The sequence below is a fragment of the Xiphophorus hellerii genome, chromosome 8 (genome assembly GCF_003331165.1).
Source record: "Xiphophorus hellerii strain 12219 chromosome 8, Xiphophorus_hellerii-4.1, whole genome shotgun sequence".
Taxonomy (NCBI): Eukaryota; Metazoa; Chordata; class Actinopteri; order Cyprinodontiformes; family Poeciliidae; genus Xiphophorus; species Xiphophorus hellerii.
The window spans coordinates 17,025,292-17,050,129 of record NC_045679.1 but is presented as its reverse complement, the minus strand read 5'-3'; the positions used below and the strand labels follow the sequence as shown (position 1 = coordinate 17,050,129).

Here is a 24,838-nt window from a genome sequence, read left to right as displayed (position 1 = left end):
GCTTGAGTTACCATGTTCATCTGTTCACCAGATGAAAGGCATAAAAGTGTTTAGGTGCAACAGTTATTCTCATTGAAATACTTGTTGGTCCTCCAAATGAACAAGGATTCCAAGCATATTAGTTTAAAAGCTCTTAAGGACAACAACAAAGGGCAGACCTATAAACCTGATTTTCACACCAGTTCTGCCTGGAGGATTGGGCCAACATTCCAGCAAACTATTCTTCAAACCATATGGAAGGATAAACAACAAGCGAAACAGCTGTTTAAGTCATATATGTTTATTTTGCAGAAACAATTTTGGTAATTATAACTGACCTGAAACAGGAAGTGCTTTTTCTAGTTTATTATCAAACATAAATGATAATCATTTATGTGTTATTATCAAACATAAATGATTTTTATGATCTTTATTTTTTCACTATATGAACTTATCAGCCTAGATAAGTTTATTATGATATATTGATTGTTTTTGCACCAGTTTGCATTTTAAACATACTGTGTTTTAGAATTAAATTTTGATTTATTTTCCTGTTATTCCTATACTTTAATCATATTGTGTTTATTTTATTGCTATGGAGAGGTCTTAATGTTTTAAGGAGACTTGTTATGACTAATAGTTAACTGTACCGGCACACTTAAAGTACTGGTTAAGATAAAGTTACAAATGTAGTCAGTGTTTGCGGACATTAATCCAGTTAACAAAAAAAACTTAATTCGTGTCATCAAGTTGGTTGTCAGAATCAACAAATTACGTTAAATTAGTAACAAATTACGTTACGTTTGCAGCTAAAAGCAACTAAATTCTGTTAATTCTTTAAACTTCAGCATTGTTTCTATGGTATTCTGGTTACTTCATTCTGTAACTAATTACTGGAAATACTTTTTGAGTACCATTGTGGCCAAGTACTGTCTATAATGCACAAAAATCTGACAACACTCAACTAATAACTAACCGAGTATATTATAATGTATAATTATATTATATTCAGTTAGTAAAAGAATAAACATTTCAAACCCACCTTATAGTTTCAAACTAGGCCTCAGTTACAAATTATACAAATATGTATTGTGTGATTGCAGGATTTGCCAGACTCATGTTACTTTTTGTCTTGCAAGTTGACCTGATCAAGTGCTTATTTCAAGATCGGTTTGTCCTTGATTCATGTTTTAGGGTACCTATTCCAAAATCTGAAGAGGTCTTTTTACCTAGCATGTTTACAATGTTTATTTATTTCACTTAATAAATTACATCATATTTGTCTTTCTGTATAAATTTTTTTATCTATTTATTTTTTGCTTCCTCTCAATCAGTCTGCATCAGGATCTGCTTTATGTTTTTTTTAAAACTTCAGTAGGCTCTATCCAATCATATCCTGCTTCGTTATGACCACACTGCTGTTTTCCAGTTAGCAATCCTAAACATGTGTCATATATTTGTCATTTAAATATGGAAGTAGACACACATGTGTATTAGATATGTAAACTTCAATATGCTTATTTTGTAAATAAGGTGATGTCAGTGGTCAGTGTTTTTTTTGTTTGGGAGTATTTGAGTATGTACTCTACAGAAATGTCCAGTGGAAGTAAGTAAACATGTGACACATTTGCAGCAGAACAGCAGCTGTTTATCCAGTAGAGGCTAGAGCAAGGAGAGAGATTCATTCCAAGAGGGGAAATAGAGCACAGTTTGTGAGCATACACACATGCACACGCCCACAACATGTCAGACATGTCCAGACTTGCCTGTGGTACACACGTTCTACTTACTCCAAAGGCAACATTATCAGATTTACATAAAAATATGTTTTGATTTTGAGGTGCTGACACTTTGATTTGCATAGAAACAGGTTTACACTCGATTCTGTGAAGATGTACAGAATCGAGTACTTGCCAAAGGAGTCTCGCAGGCAGGGATATTTCATGAGCAGCAGATTTGTATCTATTTAGTTGTGGATATTGTGATGACCACTAACATTTGCACATTTTACACTGTACTTTAAACATCATATTAATTTGATCTGTACCCCTAAACAAATTACAGCTACTGCGGTTATGGTTACAGCTTCTGTATTATTAATTGAAACAACTTGAATTATAAGAATTACTTACATATTTTATGTATTCATGTTAATGTCATTTATTTGTGAGTCACTCAGTTTTATAAAGTTTATAACTGTCCTGCTTAAAGCTTAGGTCTTTATTTTGGTTTAACACCCCAAAATTATTGCTAGCCCACATTTGGCCCTCTTTTGGACACAACCCTGCTGAGAAGTCTTAAGGAGGCATTTAATATAAACATTTATATTGAAGCCTTACTACCTTTAAATATTCTGAATATGACACATTAAATTAGAACTAACTTAAGGATTAAACACAGACTGATAAATATCATTATTAATTCAAACTCTTAATGGTTCTGCTTTGCTTCCATTTCTGTGCCACTGCGAGGATGTTTATCAACAGCAGGGACTGGTAAACCGGCCCGAGTTCAGAGGAAGATGGATGGTGCTAAATAAAAATATATTCTTGAGCAAAACCTGTTTCAGTCTGTCAGTGATTTGAAACTAGGACAAAGGTTTACCATTTAATTAATAGAACAATGACCCAAAATATACTGTTTATACTGTATATAATGGTTTAAAGGTAAATGTGTAAATGTATCGGAATGACCCAGTCAAAGCCCAGACCTCAATTCAAGTGAAAATATGTTGTCAGACTTGAAGGTTGGGGTTCACCAGCAGAGACAGTCTAACTTGAAGGAGCTGGAACAGTTTTATCTTTAGGAATGGGAAAAAAACCCAGTGGCAAGATGTGCAAGCTCAACGAAATGTATGTAAAATGGCTTGTAGGTGTAATTTCTACAAAAGTTGGCTCCACAAGGTAATGAATTTCAGGGGGGTGAATATGTATGCACAGAGGAATTGTATTATTATTATTATTATTATTTTTATGTTGTCCTAATTGTTGTTTGCTTCACATTAACAAGAAAAATAAATGTTCAAAGTTGTAGGCCTGTTCTATAAATGAAAAGATACAAACCCTAAAATAATCTATTTTGATTCCAAGTTGTGTGGAAACAAAACACAGAAGAAGCCAAGGGGATGAAAACTTTCACAAGGCACTGCATATATGAATAAAAACTGTATATAAATAAGAAATTCCTCCACAGCATTTTAAGAGTTGTTAAAAGAAATGCATTTTTTTCCACCAATGATGGTAAAACTAGTTTCTAAATTGAGGGGCAATTACTTTTCATACCAAATAGGTTGGGATAGCTTTAATAAACTGGATTATTTACTTAGGTCATACATTCTATAATACAACTTTGTTTGATGACTGAAGTGAAACAAAAATGGTAGAGAATGCAGCATTCTCTACCATGCGCTTCTGTGTACATATCAACGCTATGCATGTTGTAACATAAACACAATATTTGCCACGTCTAGGAAAAACAAATTATATGCCTAACACAAGTGCCAGACGACATTAGATCTCTAAAAAGTTTTAAGATTTGCATTTCATGCTTGAAAACACCATGTGTTCCAAGCTTAGGTTGAGGACATGCAGGTATCCATCTGTGTTCATCTGAACTAAGCAAAGAAATGTGTGTATTCAAACAGTATGGGTTGACATGTGTGCATCCTTCCAAATGGCTAGTTATGCAAATAATTTAGACAAGATGTGCTTAAATGAAATTCTAGATAAAAACAAAGCAATTAAAATTTAAGAGGCATGTCTAAAATATGTCTATATTTTATATCGACTGAGTTTCTAGATGTTTTATCTATTTGAACTTTTTTCTTTTTTTTTTTTGCAAAGGACCAGTACATACCAAGAAACCAAAGAGATTTGTGAATTGCTATCATGTGCCAAGCTCACTACTGTGTAATACAGGAATGAACCCTGAAGTTTCGTGACTGCCAGCACCAAAGATGTCTAGCGTTCATAATAACAAGTGAATCATTGCTGTGTTTTTTGTGCAAAACTAAAGTGATGCACTTTGCTCGTCGGAGCACATAAAACCTCTGTTGCTAGTTGCATGCAGCACAAATAAATGTGTTTCCAAACACAGGATTTTAAAAGCTGCTTAACCCAGACCAGATTCATCCCAATGCTTCTGCTTGAGTCTCCATAGTGGAAAATATCACGTATGCATCAGACATATTTTTCTAAACACATTTCTTTAAAGCCTTGTGTTACTGTCTATATCTGCAGTGTAAACTGATTTATTTTTCAAAGTGTTTTGAAATATTTATTACAAACGTCTCTGATCCTTCTACGTTTCTTCACTGCCCAAAAGTCATGAATCCAATGAGTCATCATTTTGGGTCTGAGTCAGTCCACAAAATTTGTGTATGCCATATTAACTCAGAAATCCAACACCAGATAAACCTCAAGTCATGTAATCAGCTCTTAAACTCAAGATTTAAAGGGGATGTTACTTTGCATTTATACAATGTTTGCTTTTGAACATAAAATTGGCAAAACAGTTCAAGAAAGTGACTCACATCTGTCATCTATTGGTAAGAATATTTAATGAATTTTCTAGACAGGCTTTCATGTTTAGCCAAAAAGCAACCTTTCAATAGTAAAACTTTCATGGTATGTAACGTGAAAAACATACCTTCAGCTTCTCGGGGGGACCAGTGTCCCGAAGGGTCGCATGGTCTTGGAGATGAAGAGTTGGAGGCATACTGCAGTAGAACTCTCCCCTCAGTACATTTATCACATGCTAATCCCACTTCTCTAGGAAACCAATAAGCAAGAACAAAAAACAACTTAGATGCAGATCAAAAACACCTCAAACACAGTATATGTACATATAGTAAGAATAGTAAATATGTGACAAGTAGGAGGTTAACCAAAAGGTTTTCTTTGCAAATTTTGACCTATATTAAAGACACTAATATTAAAATACATTTCTATCATCTGAAATCAATTTACAAAATTAAAATTTGTAACCTCACTACAAATGTTAACCTTTGGGCAGTAGTTTGTTTCACCTGTCGTAGAAGTGTCCAGTAATTGGTGGAAACCATTCCAGGGTAACAGAATTGTGATGCTGCTCAACCACATGCGGTGCCATCACCACTGGAGGAGATTTGAAGCTTGTTTGCCATTTCTGGTACACAAGATCCAAGTAGCAGTGCATCCTTGCCACCTGGTTCAAGGTGAATGAATTTGTACAAGCATCATCTGAGGATTAAGAAGGAAGTTCATGGAGGTGAGATTTTTCAACAATCATCACAATTCTGAAGTAAAAAGAAAATTACACATGGTTTTTAACAAATAATTTTGTTTTATCTTTTTAACAAGTAGAAATCTGAGAATTCCAGTGATTATTTGCATACACCCCAAATTACTTTATTAATTCTAAAAAAAATCCCATAGAAATGGGTGCTTTAGAAGTCACCATATAGCGGCGAAATACAACTTAAGGCTTTATCTTTTCAAGTTTGAAAAGTTAAAGTATATTTTTATTGTGAATAGAAGAATTCACAATTATGTAAATATGCATGACTTTGTTTTGGTCTATCACATGAAATTAAAGTGAAATACACACCTTGAGAAAGCTTGAAAAGCTTGGCAGTGACAATTCTCTTATAAGACAATGTGTTATTGCTCATCAAGAAATATGTTTATTTTGAATTTCCTTCCAGAACTAAATTTCAAAATAAGATAGCATAGCAGTCTCAGTATGATATTTAAATAAAAGTGGCAGCATAAAATTTTTGCTAATTGTTATGATAAAACGATCTTTTTTTGTTAAAAAAAAAAGATAAAGGAAAAAGCATTAAGTCATTCTAATGGCCCATGTCACATGAATAAAGATACCCATCTGTTTATATTTAGCATTATATCACTTTTTCCAAGGATGAGAAAAAAACTGGCTGTAGCATAAATCAAGAAACATAAAAGTGTGTCCCTCCTGCTGAGTTTTTTCAGTGCTTTTTCTAAGTAAAATTCCACATATGATTTGGTATCCACATATACTCATCAAATGCCACTATAGTAATCTTTTTCAGTTTAGCTGTAAATTTGAAACAAGTTAAAAGCAGAATCCATGAGTGGATCCAAGCTCACCTGTATAGCTCATGTAGTTGTTGAAAGGGGTATGCGTGAAGTGCTGATGGCCGCAGGTCTCATTGCCTGGTTCAGGATCATTGCACTCTTTACACTTTGGGGTGGGATTGGTGTCGGCACACAAGTCTCCGGTCTCCATTGAGGGTTCAGTTTCCAAACAAGCATCATTGCAGGAGTCAATCTCTGATACACCTCGAAATACATGGTATAATCCAAGGCTATGTCCAATCTCATGGACCATTGTGTCAGTGTGACCAAATGTTCCATAAAAGGAGGGATTCAGCACAATTCCACCTATGTAAAAAAAGAAAAATAGGGAAAAGCCTAATAATGTTTGCGTAAAACAAGAGTCTCTATTCTTAATGTCTTAATTCAGACAGTGAATTATTAATAAGCTCCCCTAGCTACAATATCATTCTAACATATTAGATACTACTTATGGCTTGAACTGTGTTACTGTGTTAAAATCAACAATCTGGGAAGTCCATGGGACATGTGCATGCATTTACTGTAATGTGGTGCATGTGAGTGTTCATACGTGCATGAATGTGTGTCTGTGGTTTTGTTTATTTTTTACCCAAATGTGTAAGGGCTTCTTTGTCCCAGGGCCAAGTAGCAACCCCTGCCAGGTCCTCATCAGACGAATTGGCAAAGAAGACATTCAGGTGAGTCGACCCATCCAAACGTAGAATCTCTTTCACTTCTTTCATATCCAAAAAGGCTCTAGAAAATACAGTCAAAGGGGAGTGGCAGAAAAAAAGATTAGTTGACAATAAAGTAATAATTAAAAATTAATAAAGAAGCTACTTAGCTATATTATGTGACATAAAAGTAAATATCTGTTCAGATTTGGATATTTTCAAACTTTTGTTAAAGGTTTTTAGTTCTCTGTTGTTTATGGTATAGTTTATCAAAGATTTTAAAGATTTTGTACCAATTGGTGAGACAAATATCTGCACTCTTACGGACTCTATCTTCCAAAATGTCACTGAGGGTTTAACAACAATTAATTCCAGGATTTCCGAGTAAACAGGATGGAAGGATTTGCAAACTGTCCAGACCTTAACCCCATTTTACACTTGCAGCAAACTGTCTGACTTATAACAAATGCTGTTTGAAGAATGGTAAGCCATTCTACAGCAGTGTGTGACCAACCTGTTGACTAGCATTAAGAGAAAGTGCCAGTTTGTTATGACTGTGTATGCCTCTCCCATGCACTACTCAGACTCCTGTTTTTGAATGAATAAAGTACTGAATTGCCATTCTTCTTCTTCAAAGTTCAATTGTAATCTACAATACAGAATTCCAAAAAAATTAAAGAAGAGTAAATAGCATAATGATCTGTTTGGCATCAACAGAGAGGATATGACATTTTTACTACAAATCACAATGCTTTCCAACAAAAAAAAGTATGGTCCCTTGTGACATTGTAACATATTTTATTTCTCTGCAGTAAAGCTTTAATTTCCCTCTTTACATCTATCTCAACATTGCATCTCAACATAGTCTTGACATTTGTATTCTGAAAGCACCCCAGATCAGCCTGACTCATACAATTCACCCTGAGACTTCAATTGTTGTTCAGGTAGTCTGATGTTTTCCAGTTCATGACTTAATGCTTTGTATGAAGCCCTGAGAATAGAAAGGGCAACAGTAATGATTGCAATCACTCAACAAAATGAGATCTTCACAGTAGTAAAACTGTCATTCATTGACACATTTTCTCTGAGTCTGGCTGGTGGTCCTGGCAAACAGAGTCAACAAGATCAGTCTTCTTGGAATAGCTTGGAAATCGGTTGCACATGCTGGAGTGCAACCGGTTGTTTATTCTTTTTATCTGGTTTTGTGAAAGCTTTGGAGACATACATTCTGTAGATAAAGATAGATGACCAAAAACAAAACACCATAAATTGGCCTCATCCTCACAAAATAGATCTTCTTCTAATGTTTTGACCTAGTTTATTTGGCCCACTTGCCTGCCTTTTCATTTTGTGCTCATATTTTGCCTGACCTCATAAGATTGTGTGCATTGAAGAGCAACTCCAGTTTCTTCAAATAAAAAAGAAGAAGAGGTGATTCATCAACGCTGATTCTGTAGTCATACCTGCTCTGTCTGATGAAACAGTCTGGCACTGAAACATACTGCATTCTACACTGAAACAAATTTATATGTTAATTAACAATCAACAAATCCTTAAGACAGGGAATATAGTAGTAATAACAAGAAAAACAGTCTGCAGACAATAGAATTTATCACAGTTTAACATTGATTGAAAACATGTTTTATTCCATTCTTGCTTTGTTTTTATCGTGAGCTCAGTTTGTACTTTGACGTCATAAGACAGATTTGACTTTGTATTGTAACATGTTTAGTGTTGCTCAACATAAATTTGTTATAGTGAGTGTTGATTTTGTTTAACTCCATATCACTCCTTCTTAAGTGGGCTCAAGTAAATACAGAATAAAAGGATTTGTTTTCAAAGATTTATACTTTTGTGTGAGTCAGTTGATCCAGGAATGTACTCTTTATATTTACCTCTACTCTCAGCGGCTGAAATAAGATATGTCCCCGAGTTATGAACTGCTATAAGGTTGCGAGTTGTAGATTTTCGCAAAATTCAAGTCTGATTTTGACTTATGAATAATGACTCTGTGATGCATAAAGGCCAGAGGAACAGATTTGACATCTTGTAATTGGAACGCTAACTGGTTGAGCAATTCAAAAGTAGGATAATTTTTCTTTTCCACTGTTTGTATGACATTAATTGTAACCTATTCATGACTGTTATAGAAACCCCTGCAAAAAAGGCACTAATATATTTTCAGACTTTTCATAAACATTTTAATTTGTACTAAGATAAAGATCAATGAAGTTGAAGACACATACATCCAAACAAATTATCTGGATAATATAGACATTAAAACTTAGGATCTGTGACTTATTTGGATAAATACGTATTACTTCTCATTGCAATCTGGCCTTTGAGTGAAGTGTTTATTTCGATAATAAGTCCTTCAATAAATGACTATACAGTAATCACTGGTAATAATTTACTTCATTGATGGGAACACAAGACCTGGGAGGACAATTTAATTTTAATGACAATGTTGCATTTGGGACTGCTCACTTTTTTTTTTTTTTTCAGTAAACACATTTACCAATCGTAAAATCTCACATGGTGGTTTTTAAAACAGCAAGAACTAGGAGGAAAAAAGGAGATGAGATGAATTAATTCCATCTGGTATTCAATCTGTCCCACTGTGTTTGATGATTTCCTCATTGCAGTAAAAACAATTACCATTTTCATTCCGTTAGAACATTGAGACTATCTGACGCTATGGCCCAACACAGTGCAAGTTTGCTTTGTATGTGAACACAAACACCTCAGATTTGACCTTTCGCATACATTTAACTGCTTGCACCAAATCCTTTCAAAAAGGCTACGCTGTACTGTTAGATTTAACCAGACCAGCCTCTAATCCTATTCCAATGACATCTTGAATCAGTTTGGGGTGTTAGACTGTAAAAACTTGCTTTACTGGTTACAAGCACTTTGAATAATGTGTTAGGATGCTAATTTAATGGTGGAAACTAGGGTTAAAATACTAAATGTCTAACTAGACCTAATGCCAAAGTCATAAAGATCCTCATCTTTTAAGCTAGCAAATAAACTTTGGGATTTAGTTCTAGGGTTAATTGGACAGAAAAAAGAGATTTTATTGTAAATGTTTGTGACTTCTTCAGTCATTATTTTGTTTAGTTAAAAAAAATAGTTATCATTTCAGAACAAAGCTTACGTGTGTACATTTTCTTTAAAAGTTAGCCAGGTAATTTGTATTCTTATGGTAAGCTAGCATATTAAGTTGTGAGACATAACAGCATTGTAAAGATTTTCTTTTTAATTTTCCAGAAAAAATGGGGTTAAAAAAGTTTGATTGTGCCTCATAAAAGAATAATGTTAAAATGGCAAGCCTCGTGAAAGGTGAGCATGCCCCATTACATAAAGTTTGGATGGAAGGTACAATATATAGTACATGGTCATAGATCTGTGCAAAAGCAACAGTAGCCTCAATGGGGTGTGGTCTAAGAGGAGAGGGTGGGAGAGACGGGGGAGAAAGCAGATAATATGAGGTCTCTATTCCCAATAATTTGAGGAATTTCGTTATTTCCTCAAAAAATATTTGTCCAGAGTTTTTGGACATGCATGTCAGGGGAATGGGGTCAGAAGGTTTGATGCTGAGATGATTGAGGCAGCAATGAATGAAAGGAGCATTTCTACTTTGAGGTCAACATGGATCTAATATTTTCTGTTTCATTAGCACCCAGGTGCCTGCTACATGCAAGAAGCTATTCAAGGAAACACAGTTCTAAGGTTAAGCCTTTGGGGTGGTAGAGAGGAAAAAAGGAATACAAATTCCTTTTGGACATCTGTTCCACGTTTTTGAATAGTGTATTTGGGGAATTTACCTTACACCGCTACTTAAGCAAATAAAAATGTCATTGTTAATCTTCGCACAATCACAACAGTACAGATATTTTGAAAATCCAGTCTTTGTATCAACCTTCTTATCCAGACCAACAATCCCTTATCTGCTTCACTTTCTTACTGAAGCCCCTTTATACAACCGTAAGTAATTTTCTTGGAGAACACTTTTAAACTGGATACAAACGTACTAAATTCTAAATGGAAAGAGAAGGTAGTTATCTTCTGTCATTGGATAAAAGATAACATGTGAAGAAAATCAAGCCTTTACAAAAAAGGCTTGACTTCAGGGTAATTCAAGATAGGCATACATAGAGTAGGCCATATTATCGTCTTAAAGCTTTTATACCTAAAACATATTAAATGTAGGGCTATAACTTCCTTCATTTGACTCTACATAAAATTCAAATGAGCCTATAAATTTGCCTTGCATACATATGTTTAGGGCAGCATGGAAGCTGAGGTGAGCTGGCATTGCAATGACAGTGTAACAGCCAAGAACACTTCTGAAATTGGAGGGGCCCTTGGCTCCCCTGTCATCACATTGGTCAACAACACAGCCCTTAAACCCATCATTCATCTCTGGCTTTATTACTATGCTTGCACTTTCCTATTTAACCTTCCAGCACAGTCCTCTGGGAACGCTTTGCTTTGCAAGGACAACATGTCCGCTGTTGTTGGATTCTTCAAAAGCCCAATTTAGAGAAACACGCAAGAAACGATTGAAAATTTTCATATTTTCTAATTCTCAGAGTCAAAACTAACAGATTACCCTGGTGAACTTTCACAATTAGATAGAAACGTGAGAACCTTTTCACCGTGAACCACGATGGCTTTACCACTGCATTTTTAGCTAAATTCCCTAATTTGTCATATTTTTTAGGGACCACCAACCATATCTGGCAACATATTGTCCTGACATGGCCTGTCGTAACTCCTTTGCATTCCAACATTCTCTTAAGTCCCTTAATTATGTACAAATGCTAATTCAGACTTAGATCAACCCACATGAGACCACAGACTTTTACTACAGGTGCTTTTACTATTTTAACAGAGAAGAGTCAAGTCCTGCTGTTTAATGCAAAGTACTTCATTATGTTTTATGGGAAACAGGGTTAAGGTTTAGCTGACCAACAGTAAAAAGAAGAAAAAAACAACAAAAAAGGAAAAAAAAAAAGAAAACAAACCATGAGCCCTAGAGATTATCTTTTCACCAGAATGCAGTAGAGAGAAGAATTGAAAGAAAGGTGAAAGGATGGCCCAAAAGTTAATCTGTCACAGTGAAAGGTATCGACCAATGAGGTGCATAGAGTAATAGAGTCAGATGGAAAAACACAGTTCCTAGCCAGACTTTCCCGTACTCAAAACCTAATAAGCCTCTAATAGATCCAATATTTTTCTTGATCAATTTGTCTTGCTGTCATTTGTGAACTGTTTAGAAGTATTTTCATTTTAAGTTGCACAAAGGTCAAAGAAAGGTGTATGTGTTTTTAGCTTCTCTGGTCAAATAATGAGCAAATTACAGATATTTGTAATTTATCTATATCAAAGATAAATTTATCTGTAATTCATATGACCACATATGAATATGTGGTCATATTAATACTGATTCATATGACCACATTAATCTTCACCCCGGTGTTATACTGAAGTTTCAAATTCCATTTTGATGAATTGCAGTAATGACCTGATTTGCTGTAGTCTAAATCCTGGTAAAGTTGAAAAAAATAATAATATTGAATCGATCTCGCATTTAAGTAGATGCTAAAACTGTTTGGATTGCTTTTAACACCAAAGAACAGAGAAAACACACGGCATGGGACGTCACCATTTGTAAAAACAATGTAAAATATTTTCATTCACCAGATGTGGATAATGGAAAGTGTGTGCGGTGTTTATCTCATAGGAGCACTCTATCGACAGAATGCATTCTGTTCCCCCTTGCTAGATGATCGTTTATGATGATCAAAGGTTGGGTCTTGATGATCACAACTGACTGTCTAGCTTCAACTTAAATCTCACATTAATATAATTCAAACCTCAATAACCCTATTTAAGACCTAGAAAAATCTTTGTTCCTGTTATGGAATGTGTGCTCAATTTGGTGTTTTGTCAAACACAGATTACACATGAGGAGTATCACATGAAAATAGTAAAAAAAAAACAAAAGTTAGACCTCTCAGCCATTGTTCTCCTGCATGTGCAGTACATTGTTCAACAAGAATTCCATAATTAAAGAGGAATGTCAAACTGTTTGTAGTGCAGCTCTCTCCAGACATTCCATAATCAAAGCAAAATAAGCAACCACTTGGGAAGATTATATCTATTTCTTGAGATGAAGAATCTTGTGACATTTTTCTCTGCTTCTTTCTTGCCTGCATCTGTCTTTTTACAAAGCAGTAAGTTCAATTCCTAAAGGGGGATTTAAATATTAAAAATGCAAGCATGTTCATCTTAACTAAATAATTAACGTTTACTTAATTAGTTTCTGCTGATGACAAAGTTGGTGAAGAGATTTTTTTGTGATCAGATAATTTTTAGGTTAGTTGTAGTCATTTTAACTTGAATGGTAAGTTGTAAAACAGAATGCATTTCTGTCTCAACTGTAGATAAAATAGACTTATCTTAATGATTCTTATTATTACGTAGCAAAAATAGAGGAAAAGACACAACACGCTAGATACTTTGTTTTGTCTTTCACATGTCCTCCGATGACAGGCTAAAATATTGGTAACTTTTTTTCTTTTTTTGAAATACCCCTGACAGTCTGCTATGCTGTCCACAAAAATGTCTTACTTTGGTGTGTTGACTTTCAGTGTACCAAAATCAAACAATCATGCTATTGGAGGTCTGGCTAAAAATGATTGCAGCAAATTCCAAAGACAATTCCCTCTAAGGATTTACTCATCATCCAGTAACCACAATAAATTTACCACAAAAACAAGAAATTGCCTTGATGTTGTGTAAAAAACAATATTTTTCTCTATGTGGATGCAACCCTAATAACCTGGAAAATATGCAATATTTGTTCAATCACACACAAGAAATACTGGCATCTGTGTTTTCCGCTGAAAATATATTGTTACCAGGATTCAGGGAACTATAGCTCCCCTTCCTTGACGTGTGGAAATGTGTCTAAGAAATCATCTTATTTGTTACAAGAAACAGGCATGCTAGCCTTTACTTTTGACCTCTAATGGACCTACTCTCTGTTTAGGTTATCACTTCCTCCAAGTCAGCTCCAATCTCCAACTAAGCCAGCTTAATTAAGACCACTGGGTATAAAAAACAGAAGGAGAAAAAAAAGAAGGGAAGTGTTGAAAATTGGACAGAGAAATGAACAGTCTGGTCTCCACATTTGCTACCAGTAAAGTCATCATCTTGCATTTGTTTTGTCCTGTTTGAGTGTGGAACACTGATTGAACAAGGCCAAGGCTAGATTAAACTGGCTACCCCAGAGGATTTTCCTGGCCACACAGGCTGGGAGTTGGGTTACTCTAAGCATCAGCCCAAATAGTAAGGAAACAGTGAGGCCAGACCAAAAAAAGCCTTTCTTAAGGGATTCATGTATGAAAAGAATTGCTGTTTGATTTAGGAAAGTCATTAGAGGCCTTAGTGTGTACTTTGTGTAATGTCAGTAAAAATATTCATCAAATAAAGCACAATGTTGTGATTAGTTGAAACTTTTCAGTGGATTAAAATCATGTGTTTATGAAACAACCGATAAAAAAGGACAAATACGGTAACAGTATAAAAACATTAAAAACAAGGACCTTACTTGTGTGGAGAGGAGCTGTCGATGCAGGTCTTGGTCACATCCGTCACATTGGGATTGCAACAATCGCCGTTATCATAAAAGTAAGTGTCGCAGTTACATTCAGCGTCACATACTCCATTTCCCAGTTTGTGATTAGGACAGTTGCTTGGATGCCCAAACAGACAGTCACCTGCATCAAACCCTGTCAGTGGATGGTTACATTCAGGGTCACATTCATCATTGCCAATTTTGCCAATATCACAGTTGGCAAGAATCAAGCGGTCACGTAGGGAGGAGCTAGTCACATTATGAATGCTGAGATTCCAGGATATATTGTAGGGATTGAAGGCATCATTCAACTTCTGGTGTTGCAAGATAATTTGGTTGTCTGATACAGTTGGTCTCTTCATTTCGTCATCCCAAATATTTACAACGCGATACTGGACTATCTTTCGCTGACGGAAAGTCCAAAGCTGGTTGTAGTTTCTAATGACGTCAACATTGTCACACACAGTTTGGCCACAAGCTGGAGGTTCTAGAGTTGTGTCCAATAATCCCTCAGTATTTCCCACTCCATCGGTACCTAGATATTCTTTGTGTCCAGGGCCTCGCTTCTCTGGCTGAGGAAAACTGCCGTCTTTCACTGTCAACCACTTGCGGCCTGGGTGTTCAAAGTTTTCGCGTATGACTAAGTGAGGTAGATCTCTGGGGTGTTCATGACCCTGCATATCCCTGATAATATCCCTCTGTTCACGGGCCTGCCTCCACAAACCCACCTTTTCAACTGCCCCTCTGTAATTGTGATTCAGTGCATTACCCCCAATCATTAGCACTTTGCACTTTTTGGTCATATGACTGAAGACATCACCTGACTGCTCTCGGCTAACACCAACTTGGGCCCCATTGACGAACAGCCTCATGTACACACCATCATATGTGATCGCCACATATGCCCATTGTTTAGGTACATAACGAACATTAGCGTGGATGGAGGTCACTTTGTGAGCACGGTCAGTTTTGAGTGAAAAGAAGAACCGAGGATCGCGGTTTCCATGTTCACTAACAGCCTGGATCCCAAGCAGCCAACCTCTGTCACTGGAGGCGTAGAAACATTTGTCGTACAGGCCTGGAAAGAGAAGGAAACAAAGGTCAATTAAAATATGTTTGTCTTATTTCTGGGGTTATGTGTAAATCTAAAATAGAGGTGACTGATTTTTCTGTAAAACATAAATAATTGTTCAATTGATTTCAAGGTATTTTTCTAAAGAAAAAAAAACAAACATTTTGGTAACATTCAAAAGAAGGATTTTGCCATGATTGGTCCTTTTGATATCTAAAACTATGCTATCCTGGAAATTAGGTGGAAGTGTATGTTTAACTAAGGGAGACCCCATGGAAATGTCCCCTGTATATATTTATGTTTATGTTAACATTGAGTACATTGAAAGTTGTACATGCAACATCTCTTGCCAGTGGGGGTTGCCAGAAACAGCTAGTTTTCTGCTAAAGCCTTGTTTTTGCAAAAGCACCGAAACACTTTTTTCCTGTTTCACTTGGACCCTGCCTGTCAGCTTCAGGATGGTAATGTGTTTTTACTTCTTAGGGGATCTCTGAATGCTTACTGTTTGTTTGTTAGCTTAGGGCCTGCTGAAATGCCTTAAAAAGGTTCTTTTCAGAGAGTGGAAATGGTGTGTTCACAGGTGATAGAGCTGGACTCTGCTCTTGAGGCACTTCATGGGCTTTCAAGTAATTATTCCTACCCACAAAGAGACACTCAATCTTTGACCCACACACCCAGCTCCAAGAGCTATGAAGTGTTGTTAACAGTTAACATTGAGATCAGCACTTGAGATTTCTGTAAATACCTTTCATACTTGCCTATCATACTTTTATATAGAGTAAAGCTGATGATCACAACAATGTTTACATCTTTGCTTGAGCACATGCCACCTGGATGACTTAATTTCTTATTTATTAAAATTATATTTTTAAGTTAGTGGTAGTTAAGCTTCATTAAATAAGCACCATCTCAGCACCTGCTATGTTATAACACAAAAATGTTATGTTATGCAATAGAAATGAGTGGTCCAAGAAGTCAAAATCTGCACTCTAAAAGTTAGTGGTTTCTCACAATCCCCGTTTCCAAAATCCAATAGAACTAGGAATGTAGCAGTGGGAATGTAAAGGTGCACAAAAATCATAGTTTGCTACATTTTTCAAAAATGTTTCTGAGAAACAAGTTATAAAAAAGTCAATTTTCTGGCAGAAAGTTGATTTTATCAATATATGGATTTTAAACCGCACACATTTTTAAACTAAACTAAAGATTTAGGCTTATTTTGTCAATGAATAAAACCATAGTGTAAAAATAACTGAAAGCAGTCAATATATTTGTTAAATATGTTTTAATTTATCTATGGATATAGTTTTTAAATACAGTATACAAGTTGTACTGGGAAACACAATTAAGAGCATCTGGTTCCCCTTGATATCATGTAGTTGAATGGCTGATATCTGGAGCTACAAGCTTCTTATGGTATTTGTCATCATTTCAGGGGAGAAGTTAATTTAATGTAGCTGTGTAGCTTATTGCTGTTAAAGAAACACTGATATAAAAGTTTTGATTGGGTCCACATTAATCCATCATTAATGTATCTGAATGAGAAACTAGAATGCTCCCCAAAACAGACCACAGTAATAACTGGGAATCCTGGGAATTTGCTGTGCAGATATGTAATACCAACATTTCTCCGGAATGTCACTAAACCCATTCCAAGTACCACCAGTGGTACTTGTACCATAGTTTGAGACTAATGGTATTAACAGACTGGCTAATGGTGCAGAGATATCTAGTTACTTTGACCTGTTTCTAATTAAATTAAACACACAACAGTATACATTCATTAACTTGGAATTTAGTACACAAATCCTCAAAACACTGATGAGTTCAACATCAAGGTCAATCCTCAGATGGATGTGTTCAGGCTTCCAAAATGCTGGAAGGAAAAACCTTCCATCTGTCACATTGTGTACTCAGAGCTAAAAGGTGTGCTAAAGTCCTCATAGGGTTTCTTGTGTAAACAGCTGTCATAATTCTGCCATGCCCAATTAATCCAGTGCACTGCACTTCTCCAGACCTAACACTGTGGGCACCAGGACTCACACAATCACGCACCCCCCCACACACACACACATATACAGTATATATGAATAATCAAGAACTGACAAATATGTATATGAGCAGATAAGTTAAAGCATATTTGTGTCCCCCAATTGACGCACATATGGAGGCATGCACCCAGGCAGTCATTTCCCTTCGTTTGTTTTATTTTTTCTTCCCATACCAACACACTACGTGAAGATGACAGAGTCAAAAAGCACACATGCACTCACAATGAAAAATGTCACATGGACTTGATAAAAAGCAGAGAGGAAGGGAATAATTAAGACTTGTTTACTTTTCAAATGTTCTGGCTCTGAGAGGTCAGCAAGAGTCATTTTCAGCTTTATACTAAAGTGATCAGAGCAATTTGAGGAAAAAATAGTGGAAAATATTGGTCAAAAACAAAGTCAAAAGTAAGAATTAGAAAAATGTCATTAGCTTAACTTATTTCAATTGTGTCTAAAGAAAAGTGACTAAAACTCTTTAAAAAAATAACATGCACAGTGAAATTCCTACTGTCAGCATCTAGCACAACCCTGTACGGATGCAATACTCCAACAAAGTTAAAAGTTCTAGCTGAGGCAAAACTATGTCCACAAATGTTTTGACAAATCTAGAACAGTTTATTAATCATAATCTCAAGTTTATTTATCTCCCTCTTGGTATCACAATTGAATTCACATAAGATCACCTTGACATTTTCTGAGAACAGAGGAGGGCACAAAAACAAGCTAGGGTAACATTTCAATGTTTTTGTTTATACCTTCACACTGGTGAAAGCACCAAGATATATCTCTTATCGCAGCAATTATCTGCTAACGTCTGCATATAATTGCTTCCAACAGGTCATGGAAGATTTGCCACCATTTCTTTTGTGATTCTTTTTTTTTCCTCTTCTTTGATGCTGGATAGCCCAGCATGACCCGGATGCAAAGGCTAATAGAGAACAACAGAGTTTGCATAACACTTGGATACAGAACTTGATGTCCCAATGGTGGGTCATTCTGTGTGTTGTGTGAATTTGTGTGTGTATAGTCTCCTTGAGGTGACTTTTGTTCCTTATGCAAATACATGGGAAATTACAAAATGTACAAATTAACACTCACTGAAACCTTCCAAGAGGAGAGCAAGCCAAAAAGGGCATTGCTAACAAAGTTGGCTGTTAACATTGTGTTCCATCCGAGCATATTAATGGAAAATTAAGTGGAAGGAAAAGGCATAACAGAAGAAGGTGCACAAGGAACAAGAATAACTGCAGCTTTAAATTTATGGCAAGAAAAGTTCATCCAAGCATCTGGGGTAGATTTACATAGAGTGGATCACCGCTGTAGATAGTACTTCAACAGAAGCTACCAACCACCTACTGGCATATTCAGGACAAGGGCTACAAGTGTAGCATTCCCTGTGTAAGAAGACTGCTTAATTACAGTCAGTGCCAGAGGTGTCTCACCTGGGCTAAGAAAAAACATCTGGACTGTTGGCCAGTTGTCCAAAGTCCTCTTTTCAGATTGAAGTAAATGTTACATTTCATTTGGAAATAAAGGTTCCAGAATCTGGGGGAAAATAGAAGACCACTGTGATCCAAATTGCTTAAAGTCTAGTGTGAAGTTTCCACATTCAGTATTGATGACAACCTGGGGGCCATCATTGAAGCAGCCTGGGCTTCTTTAACACCTCAGCACAGCCACAGGCTGTTCACCTCCTTGCTGTGCCACATTGATGCAGTAATTCATGCAGAAAGAGTCAAAAGTAAGCACACACTATACCATAAAAGAACATACATTCGTGTAGCATTTCTGTTTACAAAAAAGGTATTGGTTCCATGTAATATTCAAATGTAATGTTCTGTGAATTTTTCATTTGCTCAAATCCATAGTCATCAAAGTCAACAAAAATAAAAGTTTCAAGTACTTTGTGTACCAGGCCACGCTGGATGCATGTGACTTTCAAGCCCTCAGGCAGTACTGCATGGGAAATCATCACCATAATCAATATAATCCTACTGGGCTGGGAGCACCTTAGAAAACCCCTGTCACTCTGCATAATCATCAGATAATGTAATATGAAACCATACTCCTTAAGGAGATAGACACATATCAGGTCTGGGCATTCAAACTTTTTATTCACAAACATTCCTTTAACTAACATAATTTGATTAACAAGTCATCAAATGAGTTACAATGTTGTGTTGTCTTAAAGTGGCATCCTGTCACCCTCAAAATGCTTACATGTTAGTCAATGGATCCATGAAGACACTGGTGTCATCATAACGGTTAAGAGGTCTTAAGCAACATTTAGAAACCAACAAACGCACCAGTGAAAGATGAAGTGGTGCAGAAACTTAAAGAAAGGTTTTATAGCAATGTAACAGGGTTTGAATATATCATGGAGCACTCTTCAATCTACTGTGCAAAAACGGAATCAATATGGCACAATAGATACCTAGGCATGGCCATCTGCCAGAGGATGAAGAGCATTAATTAGAGACACAAACAAGAGAATCATGGTAACTCTGGAGGAGCTGCAGAGATCCACAACTAGCAAGGCAGAATCTGTTTAGAGTAAGTTATAAATGGTGCACTCCACAAGTTTGGCAGCAAGAAGAACAGAAGCAATAAGATAGCCTTTAATGAAAAAAGCCATCAGGAATACTGTTTGCAGTTTTCCGTAGGCCATGTAAGAGACATAGCAAAGGTGTTGATTAAGGCGGTCAGATAAGACAAAACTTAAACTTTTTGTGTTGCAAGCAAAACACCGCTTGTGGTGGATAACTAACACTGTGAATCGCCCTAAAACTCCTATTTCTACTGCCATGATTACGGCAGCATCATGTTGTAGGAAGGCCAAGGAAGCAGGTTAGAGTAGATCACAAGATGGGTGGATGAAGAAGTTCTGATAGAGGCCGTACAAAACTTAAAACTGGGTCAACTTTGTGCAAAGTTGATGAGACATACCCTTAAAAACTTTCAGCTGGTTACAGTCATTCTATAAAGTATTGCCCGAAGGGCTGAGTACAAATGTATGCCATAGTTTTCACATTGATCTATCTTTGAATAAAAATATTGAAAGTCATGCATCCTGTTCTTTCCACTTGACCTTTTATCCACTAATTCATGTTGTTTGTTTACATACAAAAAAAAATACATTGACGCTTGTGGAGGAAAGTTTCAAGAGGCATGAGTATTTTTGAAAAGCACTGTGCTAGCTTTAAATGTATTTTATTTTATTATGATTATTAAAAATTAAGAACGAGCTCACTTTTAACAGTAACAGCAAATACTGCATGTAAAGCTGGTAAACATTACTGTCACCTATGTCCTATCAGATTACTAAACTAGCTACTTAAATGTAACTTAAAAACAACTGGAAAAATTACTGATGAGGGTTGTTGAGCATTTGAGAAACCAGTTAAGTCAGCATTCATCCGTAAGTTGAAAACAAGCTTTCCAAAGGTCAGCGAAAACATCACTATAAGCATTGATGTAACAAAATGCATTCTGGAGAAGGGAAAAAAATGAGTAAACAGATATTGCAGTGGTCAATAACAGTTAAAGAAAAAAAAGCAGCAGCCACAAACAACACCATGCTGGGATCAAAACAAGGAGTTAGAGTATTTTTAGAGGCAGTCGGATTTTTGTGGGCTGAATTAGATTTAAAAGATTAGGCTCTACTGAATTTGTTTGATCACTGTATTTGTTGCCTTTTGAGTCGCCTTTCTGGTGCACTGATGGACCTAAGTCTTAAAAATGCACACATAAGATTATGCATAAATACTAATCTCTAGTCAGGAGGAGCCAGAACAAGATGAGGGGGTTGGCACAACAACAACAACAACAACACCTGCAGAAAATAAAGTGATTTCATACCTCATTTGCAAAGATGCTCAATTTGAGCTAAGAATTGTGTCAGGGATGTTTTGGGACAGCCGGTTAGAAGTTGGAGCTTGTGTTTCTCTTGCATCAGATTCTATAAACTCAACATATGTTCCTGATATCATACTGAGGAAAATCAAAGTGTCACTTGGGTCTCAGTAGACCTTCCCTCAATTCCCTCAGCTTCGTTTGAGACTCACAAGAGGTGGCTTTTGTCATTCCAGAGTTTGCAGAACTGGCTAACATTACGTAAAAGTGTTCTGTAATACACCACTGAGTATATATGTGATCACAGAAGAGGGATGTTTTGAGGTCTAGGGGTCTGACAGACTGGGACGGGGGAAAGGGGAGACGGAGAGGCATGTAAATTTTCTTTTATTGTTTAGAACGTCTCAATGCAGACTGGCTTACAGGAGGGCAAGGAGGACTGAGTTCAATTCAGTTCACCTCAGTTCACCGGCAGACATCTGTACAGCACGCAATGACTTGTGTTTGCAACGCTCCCTATCGGTAAGGAATGGTAATATATATATATATATATATATATATATATATATATATATATATATATATATATATATATATATATATATATATATATATATGTCAGTGAAAAAAGATACGGTAATGCACAAATCGCGCTATTGGTCAAAAGCAAATGATGTAGTATTAATGCTTTTGTGGGGCTCCTTTACGCATGGCTGCAGTCAGCAGTGTGCGCAGACAGCGAAGCTTTTCTCCTGGCGGCAGGGATCCGTCTGCTGAAGTGACAGTGCACCTACATCTGCTTTTATCGCTGAATATTAATGCCTCACCTCCGTCTGACTGAGTCTTAAATTAGAACCGACTGTTTCGCACATTTGTCGGCGTTACAAGGAGCGCTTGTAAAGCCTCCGGAATAAAAGCGCACCTAGACGTCTGCACATGAGGGGAAACCCTACGTCTTGCAGTCTCCCATCTCGTAACTCCGGTAGCCAATCCAGAGGTGTCGATTTGGTGATGGGGGTGGAAGGTGGAGTGCCGAGAGGGGGGACACTCGGGCTTGCGGCGTGAGCTGCGAGCTTTGAGCGCCTCCACATATCCCTCCGACGGATCTCTCCCGTTTTGTGCCGAACGTGACGTGCTCGCGCACAAAGTTTTGACCATTACATCATACCTTTAAAATAGCCAAGCCCGCTCAGAGAAATTACATTTTACGCACAGTGACATCAGCTGCCGGTCAAAGATGCAGTAGCCTATAACTGGTGTCCATATTTTCTTTATAGGCTTTAAGATTTCTTACAGGATAAATCATCAATATACAGATTAATAATAGACCAAAATAAATTTGTGCTTAAACGAAAATCTTGTCAAACTAATGTTCTCCCTATAAGGTGGCAAACTTTAATGCAATAATAAAAAAAAAGTCTCCGGTGCGTTGCCTAAAATATCCGCTGCACTTTTCAGAGCATTACATCATTGTCTAGTCTGATAAATTAACTCATTTTAAACTCTGCGCGTTGCTTCTTTTGGAAAACAGCACAAAACCATGATACATTAATCCACTTCCAACTCTCACAATTGAGAATAATAATAAAAAGATAGAAATTCTACCTGCTATCACTGTAGGCGATCGCTGACCTCCCTCCGGCTTGATCCACATCTCCAGAGTAAAGTTCCCTCTTGGTATCTCCACGCCGGGCTTCAGACGCAGTTGATCTCCCCGACCGGTAAAATAAACAGCCTTCCCCCATTCTGGAGAGTCTTCCTCCGCGTGAGAGGAGCGCCGGCGCTGGCGGAGCACCCGCAGCTCCAGCCCGGGTAAAGACCGCTTGCCCCGGGGCAGACGTGTGGCACAAGCCCCTGGGATGGTGGCTCTCGCCTCCCTAATGCGCACCAGCTCCCTCTTGGATCTCCCTTTTCTCCGGACTGTCCCGCACTCTGATCCAAAACACAGGATGAGAATCACCAGGCAAGACACCCAGGGTGATGTCCAAAGTTTCATTTTTCGGACAAAAGCTAAAAAAAAAAAAAAAAAAAAAAAAAAAGAAAGAAGAAGAAAAATCAAAATAAGAGGTAAAAGAAAAATAAAATGAACAAGTAATAAAAAAAAACTGAAAAAATATAAATGTCCAAAATGTTCTTCTGTTTAGGATCCTCCCGAGTTTTTCCTTTCTCTCTTTTTACAGCGGCAGAATGTCAAACCGTATAAACTGTCTAAATAAACCCATAAAGCTATGCTGTTTTTCCCTCTTTATATTGCTAAGCCACGACCCCCTCTCTTAAGCAAAACTACTCTGGAGACATTCAGGGGACAGAGGAATATTTCATTCATGTATGTGTTCCACGGGTTCTTTTCAGTGGGTCCCATTTAGCCAAGGGGATGACTAATAACTAATCAATCAAGAGGGGGGTCTGGCCGATGCCCCCCTCAATCCCTTTGGAAGGTAGGAGTAACTCGTAGAAATCCACAGTTGTCCGCCAACCTCTTGTCACACCTTTTTGTTGTTTCCTTATCCTACTCGTAAAACAGCATAAGAAATGGCACACAGCCTATTAAATTCCAAGTGACAGCCACCCGACCTCTCATATTTATTACAGAGAAAAGGGAGCTAAATTGAGATCAAAAATCAAATAATAATAATAATTTAAAAAAAAAAACAGAACTTCCCTTTTAGTCTGTGTGGCAGTGCAAAAGTTGAAATTCACTATATCAGTTAAGGCGCAGGAGAGGCAGAGGGACAGAGAGCTGCAACACTAACCATCGCGGTCCTCACTGATTGCCTGAAGCAGATAGCCTACACTTGGAGGAGTCGGAGCCCGACGTCCGCATCCAGCTACTCTCCAAACTCAGTTAAAGAACAAGTCATGTTTCAAACGTTCCGGGGCTTTCTGTGTGCATGCGTATGCGTGTGTGTGTGTGTGTGCTGTGCATACACGTTTGGGGTGTGTGTGTGTGTGAGAGAGAGAGAGAGTGCGCGTGTTTCATAGTGGGAAGTCACACAGGTAGCCAACTCTCACTGACGGCAGTTCCCTTCGCGGTACACAGTGATACGATGATGTTTAGAGTTTGTGAAGCGTATATGTATCCCTCTAGCGGCTACAGTTTAAACAATCCTACACTTGCACACGTCGCACAACAGGAGATCATTACCAGGCTGTATAAGGGGCATAAAGTCCCATCTAAGCCCGATTATGTTTGTAAAAAAGTTTTGTGAAGTGTCATTAGTTACAACTTACATTGCATATAGGTTTATTTGTCACTCAGACTCCACACTTATTAAAATTGTTGAATTTAAAATTGAGAGAGGTTAAGGCAAATGTTATGCTTAGGATTTTAACAACAAAAAAGACAAAATCATGATCTAAAAGAAGAAAAGCTATTTTTAGTAATGTTTCTCTTTAAAAACTGAATAGCTTGTTTTGGTTAAATTTTGACTTATGGGTTAATTGATTAGCTGATGTTATTTCGCTATGTTAATTGGTTTAAGTTGGCA

At 37.0% G+C, this 24,838-nt stretch overlaps 1 protein-coding gene across 2 annotated transcripts in view; it reads right to left on the bottom strand.

Moving 5' to 3' along the window:
- Window positions 1-23,383, bottom strand: part of pappaa (pregnancy-associated plasma protein A, pappalysin 1a) — a 97,409-nt gene extending 74,026 nt beyond the window's left edge. For both annotated transcript variants that reach the window (XM_032570014.1, XM_032570015.1), the window contains exons 1-6: window positions 22,956-23,383; window positions 14,349-15,453; window positions 6,664-6,809; window positions 6,087-6,380; window positions 5,006-5,198; window positions 4,627-4,748 (exon numbers count right to left, since the gene is read on the bottom strand). In XM_032570014.1, the coding sequence (XP_032425905.1) occupies window positions 4,627-4,748; window positions 5,006-5,198; window positions 6,087-6,380; window positions 6,664-6,809; window positions 14,349-15,453; window positions 22,956-23,346 (2,251 nt within the window). In that variant the 5' untranslated portion in view covers window positions 23,347-23,383. The remainder of the gene's footprint in view (window positions 1-4,626; window positions 4,749-5,005; window positions 5,199-6,086; window positions 6,381-6,663; window positions 6,810-14,348; window positions 15,454-22,955) is intronic.
- Window positions 23,384-24,838: the final 1,455 nt, after the last annotated feature.